This window comes from Punica granatum, chromosome 8 (genome assembly GCF_007655135.1).
Source record: "Punica granatum isolate Tunisia-2019 chromosome 8, ASM765513v2, whole genome shotgun sequence".
Lineage (NCBI taxonomy): Eukaryota > Viridiplantae > Streptophyta > Magnoliopsida > Myrtales > Lythraceae > Punica > Punica granatum.
Window position 1 is genome coordinate 3,684,448 of NC_045134.1, and position 16,234 is coordinate 3,700,681.

The window sequence follows — 16,234 nt, forward strand, 5'->3', positions numbered from 1 at the left end:
CTTCGTCGGCGCACCACGGCCAACAACCGAATTTTCTGTACCTTGGTTTTTGTTGTTGTTTGTATTCCATCAAGTGGACCATTTTGAATTGCTTATTGGGCATAGGTTCCATTTCTTTGTTTCTCCTTCCTCCCCTCCACATCCGTAATCTACTCCACTATATCCAGCCTAGCCAAGCTTACATACGTTCGAAGAGAGGACGACATTAAATCGCATAAGTATCGGATTACCCCGACTCCCTTATAATGGATCCAAAAAATACTCGAGGTCGTAAAATTGCCGGAAAGGTGATGTGTTAATACAAAGCGGATTCGGACTTTCCTGAGAACAAACTTCGCAGGGAAGGTTAAGGAGCCGTACTTTTTTCGGATTTCAGTAGCAATCTTTGGAAGTGACTTAAGAACTTTATGCACCAAGTAATCATGACATGGGAATGCATCTATTTCTCTTTTTCCCTTTTGGTAAATAGGTGTGAACAAATTTAATTAGCTTCTACGTGAATTGGAAAGTGATGTAAAAAGTTCCATTAGGGCTGATTTTGAAACAACCCTCAAGTCATGGCCCCAAAAAGGGTACTAAAGGGGACAAAATTTGACATCTTAGGTACGCGAGAAATGGTTCCACTTTCCCATGTCCACATACAAATGGACATTTACCAAGCAACCATCAATAAGGGATTATGTTAATGGGGCGTTGATCTCGAGGAGTCTGACTTTTTCTGTACATGTGTCCAAGGCATTAAAGTCTAACAGATCTTTCTACAACATGAATCTATTTACTCAAAAAAAGGAAAATAAAAAATAAAAAATAAAAAGAGAATCTATTTGTGTTCGCACCCGGCATTTGGAGATGTCCTGCATAGCTTGATAGGTCATAGGAGCCCTTTGATCAAATTGGAATTAGCATTACATCACACTATAGAAGTAGAAGTTTGCAGTCACATACATGAAGGCCGATATCGGGAGACTGCTCGACTGATGATGCGTTATTATACGGGCTAACTTCTGTCAGTTCAATCATTCCTTGATCGGGAAAATAATTGGAGCTTCATATCAATTGACGCGAAACGATTTCGTCGAGTAGCTCAATTAGTTAGGGCAAATAGTATTTTGTCAAGCATGTGAAATATACTTTTCCACCTGAAAAATGAGCAACTTCACTAATCCTTATGGTCTCTTTATACCAAAAAGGAAAAAAAAAATGGTAAAAGATAATAACATCAACCGCACCGCACCATTCATCACCTGGGGTGGAACGCGAGGGGGACCAGCTCCGACAAGGGGGTGGCAACCGGCGTCGGAGCTGGGGAGCTCCGGCACATAGGACATGTCCCGCTCATCCGGAGCCACGCGTCGACGCACTCCGCATGGAAGCAGTGGTTGCACTCCGGGACGCACCGTACCGTGTCCCGTGGTTTGTAGTCTGACAGGCATATCGAGCAGAGGCCGTTGTTGGGCTTCGGCAGACGCTTGCTCTCTCCCAGCACAATCTTCGGGTACGACTCGATGACGGACCCGTCGAGGCCCACCACCACCACCTCTGGCGGGAGATTCCCTGAGGATGCGGTGTCATCACGGATGGGGGAGGGGCCGGTGCGGAGGGCCGAGGACTTGACGCGGACGCAGGCGTAGGAGGCAAGCATGATGGTGGAGATGAGGACGAGGATGCTGACGGCGATGGCTATGCCATAGCCGAGGCCGACGCCGGGGGCGGACACTGGCGGGTCAGCCGTGGACATGAACGACGTCAGAGATCTGAGCGAAGGGGAGTGAATGAGAGCTGGGGAGAGTTAATGAGGCTGGGAGGCAGGGCGGTGATGACTTACATAAGTACACCGCAGTCAGCGCGACGAAATTAAAATGGAAAGATACGTGACTGTGACTGTAAGGGGAGTGATCCAATTGTCGAGCTAAGTCGTGATTGAGTGGCAAATTGAGTTTTCGTGCGAGTGAATTTTATTTGCAATATAAAGATTCGAGTCTAACCCAAACTTTTTCATGGTCATGACCAAATTGACAACATAACAAGAATAAGTCTCAATTAATAAATTGAACATATCTCGTGATCTCATAAAAAAATATAAATTATTATATGTAAAAAAAAAAGGTCAGATTATTATTTGGACTAGCCCTCACGCATGTTGTTCATGCGTGCGCGATTGCTTTCATGCTTGGGAGCAAACTCGAATATCGGTTTAGCAGTCAAAATCGTTGTTTTAGAGCCTAAGAACAAACTCGATTATGGAATTAAAAGTACAAATTATTATAATATTTCCTTTCACAATCAATAGTTTTTCAAGTTTGAAAAAAAATGCATAAATAAATTGCTAGGCACACTAAATCGATATTCAAGTTTGCTCCCAAGCACGAAAGCAATTCGCGCGTGCGTGATTGCTAGTATTTATAAATAGCATATATGCGATAATATATTAAATCTCCATTGAGTTGACCATTTCCTTTCCTATGAAATTAAATGATAATGGAAAAGCACAAATTTACAAAAATTATTTTCTTTTGAAAAAGTTTATACTTTTATAATAAGCCAATTCTTGAAACTAATATGTTAATATATCCATATATTCACCTAGTTTAATTGTTTGAAAAATAATCTCAAGTGCATGAGCAATCTTGAACTAATATGGAGTTGAAGATCTCGTGATTGGTATTGTAACTCTCGACCGATAGAAAACTTTGGTTTCCAATGTGTCTAATTGTGTGTACATTCTGTTATTTCGACACTGAAAGTCTCATGAGGTGTAATGTCATGCTCTACGGGAAAGAAAATATTTGGGTTTAGATGAGTCGATTTCATCGTTAAAGAAAACAAAGAACAAACAGGGTAAGAGCACATTATAACTCGATTGATCATTGAGGAACATACGCCTGCTCCTTTTCTTATATGATTTCGTCACAGATTTTTGTTGTAGCCTAGCAAAAGCCGGAACCTGTCTCTTTCAAACTCATCACTTAATAGTAATGAAAACGTCCAATCCATAAGAAAATCATGGCTAAACTAATAGGCTCGACAGTACGCCCCCTCGAGACTTCTACACCCTTCAGGATTACATAAAGCAACCGCGCCTTCTCGGACTCGACATAAGACAGGAAACCTCGTATAGATGTTCTAAGACCTGCTCCGACATGCTTTTGTTCACGACAGAGGTCAGGGTCGATTTGAGGACACACTTGCATTTGATAACTAATAGACTGAACATACAAAGGCAACATTATTCATTAGCAGGGCTCGATGACATTTGGGGTAAAGAAGGATATGTCATCAAGCCGAGGCAGAGCAGACGTCGGAAGCAGAGGCGCTAGGGGAATCACTGGGGAGAGCTGAGGTCCGAGCAAAGACGAAGGATTCGTTTTCTCCGAGTCCGACTGAAGATTTTGGTGACTGACCTCACAGTATGGGGAAAAACTGAATAGGGAAGAGGATCGTGGAAGAGGAGGGCTTTCTGGCAAATTTTTTATGGGGGAGTACTTTGCAATTTTCAAAAATTTTGCAAGATAATATTATATAGAAATTAGGAAAGCGGTTACAACTTCAGGAATTTTATTTTATTATATTAGCAATAGATAAGATAAGATATTTGATCTAAATTAAGAACTAATAGAGAAAGTAATGTCCCTAGGGATGGATGCAAATATTAAAAAAAAAAAAATTTCATATGAGCTTATGGAATAAATTAGAAACTTGTGGAAAAGAGTTTTGGATAATCGAGAGATCGAAATCGGATTTGATGTATTGAAACAAATAAATGCTTTAAATGCGGATGAAGTATGTAACCTTTTCGTCTGAGTAGTCGCACACGACATCCACCCCATATTATCGTTCGATGGCTAAGTTTTATTAACCATGACGGTCTGGATAGCGAACGGAGGCTTTAATTATGTTCATTGTTATGTTTGAAATTCTGGTGATGGGGTAGATATGATTGACTGGGAAAGGGAGCAATTAGTGTAATCCATATTTGGGCCGTGCCGGGGACTAGTTATATCACATAATTTTGGCCCAAGTTCTACTTGGCATATATATGATTTTTTTCAGAATTTTCAGTCCTAAGAAGTAAGAAATACGGAATTTACGTAATATGCGACAATTTTATAAAAGCACCGATTTATAGCCCAACCATTGTAAGACTAGACACAGTTTGGAGTTTTCTCCTCGAGAAATCCTAACCTAAACCGACCGAGAGGGTCTACAATACATATGGCTGAAATGTATGGTACATGTAAGTAAATTACTCGTATCTTTTATAGTAAATTATATGTTCTCAGGTAATTTACTAACTTTTCACATGATTTACTTGAGGTATAAGTGAATACTTGTAATTTTCCAAATAATAAATATATATATATATATATGTATCGTACATGTATTTCAAGTGTATATACGATTAAATTTTCCAAACCGACCCCATCAAATAATGTTTCCTTAAGAAAACATTTGGTCTCCGCCTTTGTGGTCCCTTGTCTCTTGAAAGATGTGCATGCAAATCCTTGGACGAGTATGAATGTACGTGCATAAATACAACTCGCGATGGTCGAACCTTAACCCCGTGGCCCAAACCTTCTGGAACCGAACCGCCACCTCCTCGGATTACTCGGTGAACTCGATGGTGCCAAGCCGTTTGGATCAACCGCTCGGAGAGCCGGAGCAGCTCGAGCAACTGATCTCCGCCCTCCCCAGAGAGAAAGGGTGGCTGGGCCCAGTCTGCCTCTACAAGAACTTCTGGTGCTCCACAAAGGACATGCCGGCCCTCTTCGCCGTCCGGACCCAATTCACGGCTCGCGACTCCGATATCCTCCTAGCCTCCAGGCCCAAGTCTGGCACTACATGGCTCAAAGCCCTCGCCTTCTCCGCCCTTCGCCGAGGCCATTTCCGCCCCCTCTGACCCTGACCACCCTTTGCTCTCCTCCAATCCCCGTGAGCTCATCCCTTTCCTCAAGTTCAAGCTCTACCGCAATCCCGAACAACTCCCGGACCTGACCAGCTTTCCGGCCCCACGGCTCTTCTCCACCCATCTTCCATATGAATTGTTGCCGGATTCTGTCCACCATTCACATTGTCGGGTAAAGTTGTTAGAATATACCAAATCCCATGTTTCGCATATGACTACATGTTCTATTGTTAGTTATTATTCCCTTGTACGTTTTTGACAAATTTGCCATGCAGGTGATCTACATATGCCAGAACCCACTCGATACGATTGTCTCATCGTGGCACTACTTGGCCACTGCTCGGCCCCGGGGTACGAACAGGGGATTGGCTCATCGAGGAGTTGTTCGACTACATCTGCAGAGGGGTTGAAGGTTTTGGGCCATTCTGGTCCCATATGCTCGGCTACTGGAAGAAGAGCTTGGAGAAGCCCGATAAGGTATTGTTCCTGAAGTACGAGGACATGAAGGAAGACATCATCGGGAGCGTAAAGAAGATTGCAGACTTCATGGGGGTCCCATTTTCCGAAGAAGAAGAGAAGAGTGGGACTATTGAAGAGATTGTAAAAATGTGCAGTCTGGATAATCTTAAGGAGCTAGACGTGAACAAGACGGGGAGCTGCATGCCGCTTTTCGCGAACAAGTATTACTTCCGGAAAGGCGAGGTCGGCAATTGGGTTAACTGTTTTACTTCGCCTATGGAGGAACGTCTGCAGGGTATCACGGACGAGAAGTTAAGCCCGTATGGGCTTAGGTTCGGGGTAAGGTAGAGCAAGTCCGAATTTGTATCTCACGCGGAATAAGGAAGATGTCATTAAGTAAAACATAAAATCTTCGTACCATCAGTGATTTCATAACTTCCGATGAATCAACCACATGTGATCGTTAATTGTGTGTATGGGTTGAAAGAAATATGACAGGCCATCAATGGCCCAAGCTCAAAAGTAGTTTAATTCTAGTATTGTTGAACCTATTTTTCCCTGGCCATGTATGACAAAGACTAATTCACAAACCTAATACAGAAACCCAATTATCAGAAGTTTCATTTTTATCTTGTCGGATGTCAATGGCATATTAGATTAGATTAATTCCCATAGGTTGTCCACTTGAATTCGAACAGTTTAATTCAACAGTTAATCAGAGAATCCTAAACTTATAGTAATTAAGTCTTATACCCCATAATGAGGAGAGCACATGTTCGAGTCCCGGACACTTGTTGTAACGCTCGATTTTTTGGAATTGTGACAATAATGTCCCCATAATTTTTTTCTAAAAAAGAAAATTAAGTCTTAAACCCTCACTCTTTTTTTTTTTGGCTAATATTATACCCTCTCACTCTCGACTAGAACTCATATCTCTTTGCATTGCTTGTCACCATCAAGTATTACATTATACAGGAAATAGAAAAATATCAACTCTCAATAATCTCTCAAGTTTCCCAAAAAAAAAATCTCATTTAAAATTCACCAGGATTTATTAAAGTATAATGAAATAGAAATGATAGTCGTTAAAAAAGAGATATCGGTAATCCCAATAAGTACGAAATTTAGAACTTTTGATTTACCCAGAGGTAATCAAGAGTTTCGGGTAACCTTTTAGTCCCATTGAGTTTCGAGTAGTCCCATTGGAGTGGTGCACGCCCCGAGGACCTTATGTTATCACGAAGAGATCTCAAGTTCAATACCTACTGGGACTGTCCGTAACCCTTTATTAGCTATTAGAATTTCTATTTTATTATATTAAGTGCATAGACATCCATTTTAACAGAAAAAATACGCATAGTATGCTCATCCAAAAAAAGTTCGTGTAGCATGGGTAAGGAATGTTTTGTGAGCGTTCCTCATCGAAGTGACATCATCAATTAAATGGTTGCGTCCAGGTCATTAATTAAGTGGTTGCCCCGAGATCATTCACTGAAATATGTGGCATCTATTGATAACCATATCAATCCAAAGAAAGGAAATTAATCTGAAACTACCCATATTAGCTCATACTAGCTGCTTCGCCTGTGCATTGCGCGGGATTATTATTTGACTATATATATATATATCATATAGATCATTCGATAATAATTTTATTATATTGTGCATTGAATAAATTAATATGATGGATTAATTAATTTTATGTCATTTTTTTTTCGTTTTGAGAATTTTCATGTTCCATTTATGTGGTGGTTCAATTAATGTGGTGGGTTAATAAATGTTAACTGCATAATAAATGAAAGTGCTTGATTAATATCATGAGGTATGTAAAGGGTCGGGCCACGAGGAGCTGAGAGTTCGAAAATTGGAGTGACGACATTAATTATCCATCTCCGTTTTACAATTATATATTATATATAAGATTAGTCACATAATTATAAGCAAGTCACATTTAATCAAGAAATAAGGAAATCATAAATTTGAAAAAAACAATGTACATGGGCGAGTTTCTGTTGAATTTTCTCCATTTACAAGATACGAACCCAAGATCTTGGTTAAGGGGAATAATCGTCGAACCGTTTGAACCAACCTATGTTGGTCAAGATAACATCTTGATATTGACTTAATTTGTATTTTGATAATTTTTCGTATTTCATATCAACCTGTATTTACTAAAAAAAGTATTTGTATTAATAATTTCAAACGTTTGCATATGAAACATAACAGATTAGCAAATTAAATAAAGGGAACTCTAACTTTTCATTTCCTTCTCACCCTTGTTTGCATATTGATTTAAGAATGGTCTGATTTCATCGGCCGAACCAAGAATTCTTCCTATGACAATCATAAGAAGGCCATACATAAAATCCCTAGTGGCATTATAAAATATATCTATATTTATTTATTTATTCTTGAAAATCAAACCGTAGAAGGGGCGTTTGATTTATTTATCAATTTAACAAACTCAACCAGCCCCTCCGTACATGATGGCAAAATCCGGATGACCCTGCTTCTCACATGATCCATGTTGCACCGTATATACATCAGGGCAATCGACATGGATTTCCGTCTGGGACCAATGGGGATTATTCACTTGATCCGAACCGACTTTGTACTGGACATCGCGCACATAGGCAGTGCGATAAAAGCCGCAATCTGCTATGCCCGAACCCATCGGAGGGGTGACACTAGTTGGCACGGCTTTTGTGATGCCTCCGTAGGCAATGTAGCTCGCGCCCCCACAGAACTGGGAAAACAATTCCTTGGGCCAGTATCCGATTGGGGTAAAAAATCGGTTCCCGTCGCCAACCACCAATTCCCGTCACATCATCCTATGATTTTGATTGTTGTTATGTCGTGAACTAGAACATGATGAATGATAATCACGAAATGAACAAAGGTCAAAACCCTTACTCGAGAAAAATTTTAACGTTAAAACTAAAAAGGGGTCCCCATAACTCGATTTGTTCTTTAGGGTTACTCCTAGATGACAATCCGTAGAAGTCTGTTCAAAACCTGGACATTGCATATTAGCACATCCCGCACTGCCATCTCCCTGTCATCACAGATCAAATTTAATTTAAGAACTAAATTAAGATTTATCTTTTTTAAACTTTAAATATATTGTGTGTGAGTGTCATAGTAACGAAGCCATTTTCTAGAATAATTATTACTAAACTGAATTTCGAAATTTCTTTGTATAATATATTCTACTGAGGTACAAGCAAGCACTTAATTACCTTCCAAAAGGCAGTCAGGTGTGTAAAATCATCTCCATACAGATCTGCATGCACCTAATTAATAACAAAAAGTATCAATCGATTTTAATTAATTTCTCAAAGTTTATAAATTTAAATTAATGAGATGGCACGAAAAATAGCATGTCAATTAGAATCATGCAAATAATTTGTCCCATAAGTATATATATGTACATATATTCATAATGTGGATTCAAGATCTTATTATTCATAAGAAATCCGCATCACTTTAACTAGACGAAACATTTGAAATTAAAGTATACCCATAAAGATATTGAATAATAATAAAAAATCACATATATGAATTGAACGTTGGAAATATCATGACCGAGCTTATGAGGTAAATTGATTAATTTTATCGTCCAGCCTGCACTAATATAATCGCCATTTTGTTCGTCTCGGCCGTACATCCAAACTTGAACACCACTGACCTCACTGGTGTTTGCTTTCGGATTTCGGATGCCGAAATCTGCTTGAGCGGACAAATATGGTTGATCAGCCTTTTTGAACTTCACAACTGCATGCTGTAAATCACATTTTTAATTAGTAAAACTAATCATAATTAAATTAGGAAAATAAATAAGAAACAAACAAAAATTTATGTTCATGGGATAAAACAGAGATTTACTTACGTAAGTGTTTGGATCCCTAGGGTTGAAAGGTTCGTAGTTCGGAGGTCATACTGATGATTTTATTCGGATTAGATCTTCTTTTGTGGTCCTTTGGATCGGGATGGCTCCATCAGGACAGTTAATACCGAAACCACTGGGATACTCCGACTGTCCGAAGCCTGGTGAATTTTTCTCCTTGTGACTCGGTAAATGGCTCGGCTTCAACTGCATCACCACGTTATAAAGAAAGTAAATCTATACATATATTTTCGTGTAGAGTAACGGGGCTATCGCCCAAGAAAATAAACATCATTCCTCCTCATTGCATTTTCATTTCGGTTACAAGGGATGCATATAGACTTAATATAATGAAATAAGAATTATAATAGCTAATAAAAGTGCATGGAGTCCCACTTAATATCTAAACTGGAGCCATTGAAAAATCAAACGAGAGCATGTGCTACTATATTACACACTCTTTGGACCATAATCAATTATGAATTATAACACGTATTCATGTATCCTAGTACATTCTCTTAAATGATTGGTTCAAGTTTTTTTTTTTTAAAATGATATAGTTCAAGCGTTTATATTATGGAAGATTTCTTTCATAATAGGAAAATACAAGAATCGAAGTCGAGTATTGTAAATGGAGAAATCGACGCCGGAACAATTTCATTTACCCTTTAGTGGGTGACTCGGCTCAATCCTGAATTAGTCGGAATCCATTGAGCCTTCGGATATCAAGTGGCCTAGTGCACATTAAAAAATGAATAAAATAACTCTAGAGTTATTTAGGGCAGTTGGACCCATTTATGACCGGTGGAAAATGACTTCTCAATATTATTAATGCCTACCACTTGACAAGAACGTCGCCTGGATCCCTCAAATTTATACAGGACATAAAGCAATATCTATTGAGTCACGTTTCTATAGTTTGCAACAGATTGCTCCGCCTTCGGTCCCAGCCTGCCTTCTACGCCGGACCTCCGGTTGTTAGATGAAGGCAGCTGGCAGTACGTAAGATTACTAGTGTCAACCAACCCATCATAAATGTATGCGCTCACTCGAATTGTAATGGTGGCTATACATGATTTCTAGCTTATGGCTGTACAGAAGTGTATTTAGTGTTGATGACCTGAAAAAAATTCTATAGGGCCGAGTCTACTCGCCATACAGGTGCATTGTGACTGTTGGTAAGTTATCTTGATTCATGTTCAAATTCCGTCCCGGTAACACCACTTCTTATGTGAAGTTTCTCAAACTCTAGCACTTGTAAAATGAACACCATCCTGCTCAATTTGTTCTGAAAATTCGTGGGCCGTGCCTTTGTTCATGACGAAATTGTTTGCTACTTCATGCAGATCACACCTGCCCTCCATCCCCGCGCTTCGATCAGATAAAAACAAGAACTTCCAAGCTTCATTCCCATTGGAGAATTTCACACCTGCATTATTTTAGGTTATAAAAAAGATTCATAGACTTAGTACAATGATGCATATTTATTTTTGGTTCCCTGTCCTTCTGAGGGGCATCAACCTCCATTTTAACCGGGAAAAAAAAAAAAGATACGTAAGAGGGGAGGCGTGGCTCTATTTCAATCTAAATGTTAGCCCAAAAGGGCTCAGCTTCTCTTCCATAATCCTCTCCAACTTTTCCGCCATGGAAGGGGTCAAATGATTAACCCAATCGCCGACCTCTCCTTTCCTGAAGAAAGTCTTGTTCTCGGCCAACCAATGCTTGCCAGTTTTATTCACTTCTAACTCTTTCAAGCTGCTCAAACTGCACAACTTCACAATCTCTTCAATCACACCATCCCTCTCTTCCTCCTCTGAGAAAGGAGCCCCCATGAACTCTGCGATCCTCTTTAGGTTCCCCGCAGTGTCTTCCCTCAGGTCCTCATATTTTAGGAATAACACTTTGTTGGGCCTCTCCAAGCTCGCCTTCCAGTATCCCAACAGGTGGTCCCAGAACGGACCAAACGGTTCGATCCCTCTGCAGCAGTAATCCAAGTACTCCTCCATGGAGCTTCGTCCACCCGACCAGAGCTCAGGCTTAACTTGTGGAGCGAAGTGGCAGAATGAGACGATCGTGTCGAGTGGGTTCCGGCAAATATAAATGACCTACTAAGATGATGGTTCATGAAATATTAAAATGATGCCGAGCACGAATGCCACACGGGACACCTATAAACACCACCGTGAACCGCATATCTCTAGATTTGTAAAACTTCAGATTGGAGCTAATTCATGTCCTTCACATTAGGTGTAGTACTTGGTCCCCTCTCTCACATACTAGCACAATTTTTTTTCTTTTTGGGATAAATGACATTTGAGTATACAATAGATTCATATATATATATATATATATATACAGTAACACACACTCACCCACACACATATATATGTATACATGCAAACAAAATAAGAGTCGAATTCTCATGCTATCCCATCATCAAAAATAAAAAACGGAGTTCGTTCACTTTGCCAGGTCATCACTTATGTATTAAAAAAAAATTTATCATTCATTATGCAATAGAATATATATATATTATTTGCAGAATTGCCATTCATATATTATAACAATCGAATTGCCGTTCATATAGATTGTAGCAAAATATAGAGTAGGAAACAATATTAACGATGGGTTATAATATTTATAGAGTTGCCCTTTACATTATGGACAAATATTAACTACAATCAAGTTGCCGTTTATATAATATTGTTTGCTTATAATATTACCATTCATATTGTGTCGTTTATATACTGCACAAGTCAAGCAAAGAGAGGCAGGCAAAGGGAGAAGCAAGTGGATCAACCAAGTAAACTCTCAATTCATGTTTTGTATGAACTAAATATACTTTAATTTGAGTTTGGTGCATTCTTTTGTTTCTTTCCCATCGATATTTTGGTTGTGGGTCAGATGTCATGTCTTCTCTCTTTCTTTTTCTTCCTAGTATGCAACCTGAGCAACCTTATTAATCGAGTTAATTTGGTTTCATAAACTGATTTATCAAGATATGTTCACATGTGATATACTTGATTTTCTTTTACATTTCATTTACTTATATTTCTATACATCTATATATATATATATATATGAATATAAAGTTTCGAGCCGAATTCTCACACCGTCACATGATCAAAAAATAAAGCAGAGCTCATAGTTGAATTCTCATACCGTTACATCATAAAAAAATGAAACAGAGCTCATTGTCGAATTCTCAGACTGTCACATCATCATTTATACTAAGAAAATTATTATATTCTTACTAAAGAAATTCTATTAATTAATTATCCAGTAAATATATTAATCTTTTATATAAAGCACAACGTAATGTATATCAGGGGATAAAATATGACATAAGGCACAACAGAATATATACAAGGGAACAAAATATGCAATAGAATATATAATATAAAAGATATAGTTGCCGCTTCGATTAAATATAAATATATATTAAGTATATATAGATTAGTTGTATTAAATTTATAATTATCATTTTCTAACAATTTTATATCTTTATATATAATACGGTCCTTTGCCTAGCCGATTATCAATTAAAGGAGAACAATATTCTATATATAATTCTAAACCTCTTTTTTCATTTCTTCAAATTTTTCTTTTTCTTTGGTTGAATTTTGATTCATAAAATGAATTTTCTAATGCGAATTTCAAACTAATTGCTTCGATATTTTGACTGTTTTAATAATCTTCTCCAAAATTTTCTTTTATTGATTGAATTTTATTTGTTGAATGAACTTTATTTGAGATTGACTATTTTGATATTGATTGTTTTTGGCAGGATCTCTATTCCAGTTTCATTATGAACATCACTTAAGTAGCAATAAGATTTTTCTTATTCATTTTTATTCTTTGGTTGAATTTTGATTTGTAGAATGAATTTTTTAACTAATTTCTCATTCAAACTAATTATTTCGATATTGATTATTTTAATAAATCTTTCTTCCATATTTAATAGGGTTGTTGCTTTAATAATTGATAATCCTTCAATCATTAATATATATATATATATATATTAAGATGAAAATTTACATTAATTAACAATATGAATAATTTTTTATATTTCAGGATTTCTATCGTTAAATTCCTTAGTAATCGTTCGCGCAACGTGCAGATTTTCATCTACTTATAGTAAAAATAGAAAACATTATTTATGAAGTCACCCATGTATATCAAATATATATAGTTTTAATTATAATAAATTACGATTTCATAAAAATTTCAAAACACTCATATAATATACGATAAAATTAAAAAAAAAACATAAAATTTAAACACAAACCATCTTGTGCAATGCATGGGCTCTACGACTTGTAATAATAATATAACAGGGCTATTAATATATTACTTTCTTGGTATTCTTACCTGACAGCCGGATTGGCCTACTGATTCCGGCAGCGAATCATGTGGGATATGGGTGGCAAAGAGCCGTGGGACGGAGAAACTAGCCAAGTCAAGCAGCTCACCAGCTTGCCCGTAGATGCTGAGCTCAAGGAAGGGGACGAGCTTGTGGGGATTACTGGACATCAAAGGGTGGTTGTTGGCAGAGGGAGGGAACACATCACGGCGAAGGGTGGAGAAGGCGAGCGCCTTGAGCCATGTCGTGCCCGACTTGGGCTTGCTCACGAGTATGATGTCGGAGTCATGCGGGGTGAAGTGGCGGGAGAAGGAGTGGACGCCAGGGAAGACTCCCGAGGGACACCAGAAGTTTCGATACAGTATATGGATGGGGCTTATAAAGCCTTTTTCTTTGGGGAGGGAAGCGATCAGCTCCTCTAGGTCAACGTCGTCATCGTTCTCTTGCGGCCAAGTTTGAGATTGTATTCTCCTGAATGATGGCGGAGGCAGTGAGTTCGGGTGGTCGTTGGCCATGGAAGTGGTGGACGGACTGAGATCACGGCGGCCCTAAGGAAAAGTCAATCAGACGGCAGGGAGATAGGGTAAAGGATTGGTCTCGCGACCGACTAGTTTCACATGAAAATGTCCGACCAAAATGATTGATATATATAATAAGAGAAAAAGGTTTCTCCGGGAGATGAATAATTTACTCTTACTCTTGGCAGACTTCACCTGAAAATGTCCGAGCAAAATGATTGATATATATATATATATATATAATAAGAGAAAAAGGTTTCTACCGGAGATTAAATTACTTTTACTCTTGGCGGACCCATAAAAGTAATTAAAGCTTGCATTGTTCGTATCGTACATAGTCAAGCTGCATCGAAACACAAGGTGTCGAATTTAGAACTTCTAAGTTAGGAGGCGAGAACCTGTGTTACTGCACTATATCCTCTTTTAATTAATTTACTTAATTTAATCTCTAAAAATTTACTTGCCCAAAAAATTCCAAATAAATCTTTTTTTTTTCATTTGTATTAATTAGTTTACAGAACATAATAAATTTCATATAATCTACCAAAAAATATATAACAAGACCACAAAAAATAATTTACTCTTGGCAAGTCTAAAGTAATTAATTAAAGCTTCGTGCTCATGGGTCCTGCTCAAGTTGCATTAGTGCATATCGTAGTCTTAGCTGCATGGGAGCACCGTAAAACGATAATGATATATCGGCTGCATGCAATTGATAATGAATAGGGAATCTTCTAACACTTGGCTTTGTTTGTTTGTTTGCTTTTTTTTTTTTTAATTTATAATAATCCAACTCTACTCAATTCAATTCTATTCCTTCCCAAATTCAATAATATAATAATTACTGTTTTTTTTCCTTTCATTTAATAATATTTTCTCACTCATTTTTTTTCTTATCATTTTTAAACTTCCATATAATAATACTTTTTCACTTACTTTTTCCTAATAATTTTTAAAATTAATTTTTCAATAATAAATTTCTCATCTATTTTCACATCTATATATATTTTTCTCATACATATATATATATATATATATTTTATTTTTTTCTCATACATTAATATATTTGTCAACACTCACAATCATTACACAAAATCAAGTTGAATTGAATCACTTATCCAACTCGAAAACCAAACGCAAGTATTTATGTATCCTAGTACATACTCTAAATTGATTGGTTCAAGAGTTTATTCTCTCCTTATACAATAGATCTTGAATTCAACTTGAATAGAAAAAATCAACAATGAAAGATCTTTATTTATCCTTTAGCGGGTGACTAGACTTGATCATGAATTAGTTGAGACCCGTTGGGTTTACGGATACTAAAAGATGCACACTTGAGTAAAAAAAAAACAAAAAAAGAAAAACTCTTATGAACGCTGAAGATGACTTTTCAATATTATAATGCCTACCACTTGACCAAGACGTTGCCTGGACCCTTAAAATTTATAAAGGACATAAAGTAATATCTATTGCTTGTAAATACATAAGTTCGTGTCCAACTTTATGTGCCTACTTAGATCGATGAACGAGGCATCGAAGTGAGACACGATCTAAAATAGGATCAACAAGACTCATGGCACATTATATTGCTCTCCAAATTCAAAGGTGGATAGTGAAACACGGAGTCCTTCCATAGTGGAAAAGTTGGAGATATATAGTCTTATGGAAGACAATCTGCCGTGGCCTTTTGGGTTTTTCCAGAAGATAGGTAGCCGCCATGACTATTTAAAACAAGATTAAAGAACCGTGTTCGTCATTTTACTGGAAAAATATTCAGACGTCCACCCGATCGAAGTGGCTTTCACTCCTGGCTGCGATTCGAGCGTGATTTCAAAAAAAAAAAGAAAATGTATTCTCAATGCACACGTGCATCTACTGGACTCAACATAACGTAAAAATATACTCGGGATGACCGCATATAGGACCCTGTCAAACTTCTTGCCTGATCGACTTATATAAGTACATGAGTCCTAAGGCATCATAATTAACCACCAAGAGAGACAAGTTTATTGCCTCATATATATAACCATTTAATTTAGAATTGACTGCTAGCTCCACATTATCGCACACGAGAAAATAGGCTGACAAATTAGACTGGATGG

At 37.7% G+C, this 16,234-nt stretch overlaps 2 protein-coding genes and 1 pseudogene across 2 annotated transcripts; 1 reads left to right on the forward strand and 2 right to left on the reverse strand.

The window, feature by feature from the left end:
• Positions 1 to 647: 647 nt before the first annotated feature.
• LOC116187361 (putative RING-H2 finger protein ATL69) lies at positions 648 to 1,832 on the reverse strand. The gene has a single exon (XM_031516019.1). The coding sequence runs from the start codon at positions 1,736 to 1,738 to the stop codon at positions 1,241 to 1,243; it is 498 nt and encodes a 165-aa protein (XP_031371879.1). The 5' UTR covers positions 1,739 to 1,832; the 3' UTR covers positions 648 to 1,240.
• A 2,732-nt stretch (positions 1,833 to 4,564) lies between these two features.
• LOC116189002 lies at positions 4,565 to 5,871 on the forward strand (annotated as a pseudogene).
• A 4,777-nt stretch (positions 5,872 to 10,648) lies between these two features.
• On the reverse strand, positions 10,649 to 14,296 carry LOC116189033 (cytosolic sulfotransferase 15-like). The gene is made up of 2 exons (XM_031518524.1): positions 13,620 to 14,296; positions 10,649 to 11,353 (listed from the first exon to the last, which is right to left on the reverse strand). The coding sequence occupies exons 1-2, from the start codon at positions 14,124 to 14,126 to the stop codon at positions 10,823 to 10,825; spliced, it is 1,038 nt and encodes a 345-aa protein (XP_031374384.1). The 5' UTR covers positions 14,127 to 14,296; the 3' UTR covers positions 10,649 to 10,822.
• Between the last annotated feature and the right edge of the window lie 1,938 nt (positions 14,297 to 16,234).